Genomic DNA, 7,555 nt, shown 5'->3' on the forward strand with positions numbered 1-7,555 from the left:
ATGGGTTATGGCATTTTCGCCATGTAGTCAGCAATTGGCTTTTGGAGTTGAAGAAGGAGAGATTAAAGTGGTAGACCTGAAATTGGGAAAGGAATTGCATATACTTTCTGGACATAGAGAATATCTCAATGAGCTATCTTATTCGCCTGATGGAAGGTACATTGCCTCAAGCGGTAGCGACATGATAGTGCGGTTGTGGGATCTGAAGACGGGTCAATGTTTGGTTTCAATCCCATTGGAAGGTGGGGCTGTCTCTGCGCTTGTATGGAATGCAGTTGAGGAAGGCTACTTTCTTTTTACAGGGTCTGAGGATGCGTCTGTTCGGATGTGGCAAATTGTGGAGGAGGATGAAGAATATCAGTATTATCTGAAATGGAGCACTAGACAAACGGTCCTTAATGCGAGCAAGACACAGATTCAAGATGTAGATGGATTGAGTGAGCTCAACAGGAAGGTTCTGGTGCAACATGGAGCTATAGATAAGCAATCCCCCTCTTTGGCCGTGCATAAATCGACCGAGGATATGATAGTACCATCGACAGCATCTAAGACCGAAGCTATTTCCGGTCAAGTGGACCGCCATCAAGGCCCATCAGTTGAGACAGCGCCAGAGACAGGAGTATTGGCACGAGGAGGGACATTGACAAAGTCGATAGGACCGAGTAAAGCGATCAAAGACTACTGGTTCAAATATAGTGTGTGCAACGAATGTAACTTTGCACATGTCATTTCATGCAGAGCCCGCGACCAAGGAGATCGGTAAACAGTATGGTGTTGAGGATTAAGAATGTGAAAGAAAATTGAATAAAATAAAATAAAATAAAATAATGTTAACACGCCTGAACTGTGTTCAATAACCCATTTTCTTATGAGAATATGATCTGGAAGTGCTACAAAGGACGCACTATCCTCATTATCAGAGTAGCCATGGGACATATGTGTGACCTCTTTTTATTCCTTCTGACCGAGAAAAAACTAAAAATAAAATAAATAAAATCTAGCGTTCGCTCTGATCTACTCTCTATCTAGTAACGAGTGAAAAGAAAAGGGAGGTGTGGGAGGGACATATGTCCCATGGCTACTCTGATAATGAGGATAGTGCGTCCTTTGTAGCACTTCCAGATCATTATCCTCGTAGCCATGGTCCATATGTGACTTCAGAGCGAACCAAAAACAGACGTCGTCAAATTTGAATTGGTTTTGCGGGAAACACGGTAGTGTTTGTTGAAAACCTTGTCAGACGACCAATTCCCTTGAACCATGATATCTTGGGTTGATACGCCAGCGATGGCTGCCAAGGTTGATCCTATAGCGCGTGGCTTTGGAGGAGGCCGTTTCGACGGAAGATTTGGAATTCGACGTGTGATTTCATTCATAAAAGTGCCTATGGTACTGACCCTAAGGACTTTAGACTTGTCTTTCACAAAGCGCATAAGAGGATTGAATTTATAATCCTGATCTTTGTGGTGCTCGATTTCGAGAGGTGTGTCCGCTATCCGTCTGGTGTATTCTGTATAGGCCTCGACTGGGCAAATTTTCTTGTCGTTAGGGTGTCTACCTACGAAGATCGACTTTATGATGCGCTGCCCATCGCGTCGCTCCTTAGGGAAGACTATGGTAAGGAGAAGACCCTTTTCATCGGTCTCTGACTTTGACACATCGATGCAACCGATATCATCTGGCCGGAGAAACGCACAAACGCCTAAGAGCCAGCAGAGCTTGCGAGAGAGCTTAGGCATATCAAGATCCACATTGTCCTCCATGCGGAAGTATGAAAGGATGGGTGAAATGTCGAGTGCGGATACGTGCTCCATTTGAAATACGCCAGTACTTTTCATTGCTGCCATGAACCGCTGAAAGTAGATATTGCCTGTGATCACGGATGTGTCGTCGTAAAGCTTTAAGATGGCTGATTTTTTGTTAAGAGTGGTATTCCTACTCCAAGAATAGATAATCCGCGCATGGCATAAATAGTTAACTACAGCAATTGCATTTGGCGTACTAGGGTCGAAGCCTTCTTGTTGAGCCCATACTGCAAAAGCCTCTTGAGTTGGCAGATATTGTCGACGTGTTTTGCTGTTGGCACCTGCTGAATCTAGTAGAGTGATAGCGGATGGTGAGAGTCCTGCATCTAGATCTTTACGTCGCCTCTTATTCTCCATGCTGTCAATGACCAGAGTGGATTCTTGCTGAGGAGATCGCTTGCGCTTCCGACGGCTGGTAGGACTGCTTCCCGAGGGATCGGGATTGGTGGTGCTACTGCCATCTCCTTGATGGTTGGGAACCATATTGCACTCGGCCACCATGGGGTTATTACTGTTGCTGTCAGTTTCTGGGTCTGTATCCTCTCCAAGATGATTGATAGAAGATTCCATGGGGGGCAAATGTAAAGGTTGCCCATCTCTGTCCAGTTGTGTTGAAGGGCGTCTATCTTCAGAGCATCTGGATGGAATTTCCATGAGACAAATGTCGGTAGCTGTTTGTTCTGTGCCGACGCAAATAGGTCCACCTGATGTGGCCCCCATTGGTGTTCCAGTTGTTGAAAGAATGGGCGACTGATCCTCCATTCCAATTGCGATATCATTCGCCGTGACGGTGCATCCGCTGGGTTGAATGCAGATGGGATGTATGTCGTCCGAAGTCGAGTCCCCGTTGCTAGGCAGTGACGCCATAACGTGTCCGCTAGTCTCATTAGTTCCGGAGACCTCGTCCCTCCGAACCTGTTGATGTGTGCAATCGTTGTCGTGTTGTCGCATATGATGTTGATCATTTTGCCCTGTGTTATTGGTAGTTGAACAGCTCGAAGAACTGTCTGTAGTTCCTTCCAGTTGATGTGGTGGTCTTTCTCTTGTGGAGTCCATTTGCCACTCCATGTTTGATTGTTGATCACGATCCCCCATCCGGTGTCCGATGCATCCGTGTATATGTCCATTTGTGTCTGTTGTTGAATCCATGACAGACCATTCCATGACGTCAATTGCTCCTTCCACCATTGAAGGTTCTCCTTGGCTGGTTCCGTGAGGGTGACCGTGTCCGACCAAGAAGCTCCCTTGGCTTTTAGTGCTGTGTTCTTGAGGTGAAGCAGATTCCGTGTCATGAATCGCGCTGGGAACACTGCCATAGATGTTGCCATTGCTTTCCCGACGAACGAAGAAAGTTCCCTTAAAGAAGTGGCGCCTTTTCGTAGTAGCTTTCCTGCCTCGCGCCGTATGTCCCTGACTTTGGATTTCGGAACTGTGACAGTCATATCCCGGGAGTTGATGGTGAAGCCTAAATGGTCTATTTTCTGTGACGGGATCAACGTAGACTTGGCTTCCTTGATGAGGAATCCTAGCGCTGCCAACTTGTCTTGCACTAGTTGAGTGAACTGGATTGATTGTTCTTTGTTCTTGGCTAGGATTATCAAATCGTCTAGGTACGCTGATATGCGAATTCCTCGTCGTCGTGCCCATTTGAGGAAAGGCTTGAGAACTTTGGTGAACACTAGCGGAGAGAGTGAGAGCCCGAAGGGAAGTGTACGGAATTGAAATTTCCGGTTCTTCCATTGGAACTGTAGATAATGACGATAATCTGGATGGATTAGTACGTGAAGAAATGCGTCTGATAGGTCGATGCTTGTCATAAAGTCGTTCTTCTGTAACATTGCGCATACTGTCGTCATCGTCTCCATTTTGAAGTGCCGCTCTGAGACGTAGGCATTCAACGGTCTTAGATTTAAGACTGGACGAATGTCCCCGGTTTTCTTGGGGATAGTGAATATTCGGCTCTTGAAACCAGGGCCCGAAGCGACCTCTATTGCTCTTTTGGCTAAGAGTGCGATTACCTCTTGATCGATCGCCTTCTCTTCCTCCGCTGCTACTCGAGCTTGGTACGCTGTTGAACTGGATATCGGTGGCCGTTTGTGGAAAGGGATTTTGAATCCCTCGGAGACGACCGACTTGACCCATTCGTTGTCGGTTATGAGAGCCCATGCTTCTCTGTAAATCTGTAAACGGCCACCTACTGCTGGCCTGCAGTCTGTGCCTGACTTGTCTGGTTGGATTGAGGGGTTTGGTAGCCTCGGCCTCGGCCTCGTCCCCCTCTCCTTGGATTTTGGCCTCGCCCAAAAAAAGAACCATTGTCATTTTGATAGTGGGCGGTCTGAGTTTGACCCGATGGATGAGATTGGCTAGAATTAGAAGTGGGTCTGTAAGTATTTGCGCTAAAGAAACTCCGGTTTTGAGTCCTCCTGTTGTACGCCCGTTGTCTTGTCGGGTTAGTAGCCTGACGAACACTCTTTGCCAATTTGCTGGCTTCAATGAAGTCTGAAGTAGAGACAATTGGTGGATCAACTGTGTCCTTGGTGACTGAAATTTTGTGCGCTTGGTAAACAAGGTCCTCCCTGTCGCTTGACATTTGCTGTGCAAGGTGTGCAATATGTTCACGCATTGTCTGTGCGAGCTGTAAACACGCTTGTGCGACCGCAGGGTCAACTTCGTAGGAAAACATTTCCGTGGCAAATTGATCAAGTGGTCTTGTAAGGTTTGCCAATCGTGATTGATAGCGTGAGATTGTTTTGTCCATGGAACTGTGGTGAGAGGAAGAGTCGGGCCAGTCAATGAGTGCCGATTTGGGTGCAGAATAGGTTTGGGTTGTGTTTTTGGCAAAAGACTGCATCTCTTTAGCCATTTCTGTTGCATATGCAAGATCGTCTGCACGGTTTCCAGATTTATGTTTGAAAAAATCTTTCCCGTCCATTGCTGGGTAGTGGACGAGAATGGAGTCGTCAGGTGTAATTTCGTAAGCTGGTTCTTTTGGAACCAAGTAGGGGTTCGATCGACTGGATTCAGAGCTAGTCGAGAGAGCCTCAAGCCGGCTGGTGAGTGTAGCCAGCTGGCTCTGGAGAGAGTGTATAATTGGATCAGAAGTGTCATACTCGCTCATTTGGAACTTCAATACGCTGGATGTGTTCCTGAGCGAGAAAAAAGAAGATAGAGAGTAGATCAGAGCGAACGCTAGATTTTATTTATTTTATTTTTAGTTTTTTCTCGGTCAGAAGGAATAAAAAGAGGTCACACATATGGACCATGGCTACGAGGATAATTACTCATAATGTACCCTCGAATAGAGAGTTCATCCTGCAAAACCCAAACTTGTCCACAAATGGAAAGATGGTTATAACATCCAAGCAACAGAATCCAGTGACCCTTGTAAAAATCAGCTTCTACAATATTTTTCATTCTTTTTTTTTCTCTATCTTCTCTTTTATGTGGCAGCCAAAAAAGGTGACTTCAAAAAGGCGAAGTGAATGGCGGGCAAAGAATAAAGGGTTGTGCTCTCCGTTGCATGGTCTCGCAGCATCTGCACAAAAAAAAAACTTTTTTTTGCCTTGTGAGAGCACGAGCAAAACTAGCAAAAATAAAATAATGTGTCTGACTGCATAAAGTGCACTCATAAAGACGAATAAAATATCATCTCTGTACACACCAAAAAGGTCACGTCTACAATGTACGATGCGAACGTATATATCGTCGATATTTTGAACCTGACCCCTTGCTCCACTGTCCCAATTCTTCCACATATCTCATCACTTTGAACCTTCACTTGCTTTTATTTTCATTTTTCTCAAATTTCAACATTACGGTTACCACTTTTATCTGGCACACGTTTATCTTTGTCGTCTGCTCCATCTTCCGCTCTATTTATGGCGATTCAAACTATTTGAAGCCTGTTTCCCAACTAGGAGGAACCACGTCGGGTGTGAAACGGGCCATTAAAGCACCCCAAGCCTGGCGAGCTGTGGAGGTTGAAGAGAAGTTGCGAGCACAACATGTGGAGGGGAGAAGAAGAGAGGAAAGGAAGGAAGCAAGACTTAAAACTGCAGCTGAGCTTGGATGTAGTGTTTGCTTGAACACAAGCCGCTCTTTGAAGTTTTTTCTGAAGCAATGACTCAAGGAGATCAAAAGGTTGCTTTTATTATTGTTGCCAGGTGGGCGCCTTTTATTATCTCGCCATGACCGCCACAGAATGTTCTGACCCTATAAAAAAAAAAAAAAAAAAAATAGAGATGCCACTGAGGTGTATCCTCGAGCCTCGGTACGTAATATTCTTCTCGGTAAGAGTGTATTTGCCCTATTCCAAGGACAGCCAAGCCCAGGTTCTCGGGAGAGCGGAGACCAGGAACATCCCGGCTGCTTCTCTAACACCAGGTCCAAATCTGATTGATGCTGCTATGGCTTATCCAACTGCTTATATGGATACGCTCTCCAAGGAGTACTCGGCATTGAACACCACCAACACAATCGATAGATATGAGGAGCTTGAAGGGGCTGATCTCCGACAGCTGGACACATTTCTTCGAATCATCGATGAGGATAGGAAACTCGGCAACTTGTACAGGACAATGACGGAACCAGGTCGTGTCAAATGAGTTTGTTTTGAACACTCTTGTTGGACAAAAAAAGAAACAGAACAGAAAGCGTTTGAAAATGTAGTGAAGACGAATGGAGGAAAATATGACTCGTAGTTTGAACCTGGTTATCACATTGGGATCAAAAACCAGAGCTGAAGAATTTTTCGACGCGCTGGCCATTGCAAGACGCGTTTACGAGCTAGATATAACACTCAGCTGGCAATGGACAAAGACTGACCTTGAATCATTCGAGAAAGCACTCAAGACATCTAGTGTATCAATTCTTCGACTTGATCCTGGGGAGTTTCAGAAAAGCGCAACCAGAAAAACACTTTTGACATCTTCACGATATGAAGTACTTGTTCGCATCATGGAGATTGGCAACATGAAGGCTATTCATATTGCTCTACCTCCAGACCTCACAAAGTTTTCGTATTTGCAGCCCAGAAGATCGTCACAGCTTCATCAGCTATCCTTTAAGATACAACCTCAATCGATCGGAGCTGGTGTATATCGAGTACCTACAAATTCACTCAAGTTCAACACAACTTTGACCGCCCTGGACCTGAGAGATAACTTTATTGGGAAAGAAGGAGCTCTGGTGCTATCCAAGGCATTAAAGACGAACACGACATTGACCACTTTGAACTTGCGCGGTAATTCGACCGGGAAAGAAGAAACTCTGGAGTTGTCTAAGGCACTAACGACGAATACAACGTTGGCCACTTTGGATCTGAGCCATAACTCAATTGGAATAGAAGGAGTTGAAGCACTCTCAGAAGCACTTAAGGCAAACAGGGCTTTGGCCGCCTTGAACTTACTCGATAACTCAATCGAAAAAGAAGCTCTGATGCTGTCAGAGGCACTCAAGGCTAACACAACTTTGACCATTCTCGACCTGGAGTATGAGCCTTTTGCAAAAGAGGAACTCTGGTGCTATCAAGGACCAATATCACATTAACCGGTCTGGACTTTATTAATAAATTGATCGGGGATGAAGGAGCTTTGGCACTAGCTATAGCACTCAGGCTGCCAGGACGCAAGCACTGCTTCCCCTCATAGTTTCAAATCACTGAAGTGCTCTTTCGTGTCAACTCAAACAAATTTCTCCCTTCAACATATTCATCTTGTATTCTTGTAGATGTGCGAATAAAAGGAGTACTC

At 45.4% G+C, this 7,555-nt stretch overlaps 1 protein-coding gene across 1 annotated transcript; it reads left to right on the plus strand.

Moving 5' to 3' along the window:
• Positions 1 to 6,494: 6,494 nt before the first annotated feature.
• BCR41DRAFT_411175 (hypothetical protein) lies at positions 6,495 to 7,352 on the plus strand (the record flags this gene model as incomplete). Its single annotated transcript, XM_022029445.1, has 1 exon — positions 6,495 to 7,352. The coding sequence occupies one exon, from the start codon at positions 6,495 to 6,497 to the stop codon at positions 7,350 to 7,352; it is 858 nt and encodes a 285-aa protein (XP_021878318.1).
• Between the last annotated feature and the right edge of the window lie 203 nt (positions 7,353 to 7,555).

Source organism: Lobosporangium transversale, assembly GCF_002105155.1.
Source record: "Lobosporangium transversale strain NRRL 3116 chromosome Unknown BCR41scaffold_38, whole genome shotgun sequence".
Lineage (NCBI taxonomy): Eukaryota > Fungi > Mortierellomycota > Mortierellomycetes > Mortierellales > Mortierellaceae > Lobosporangium > Lobosporangium transversale.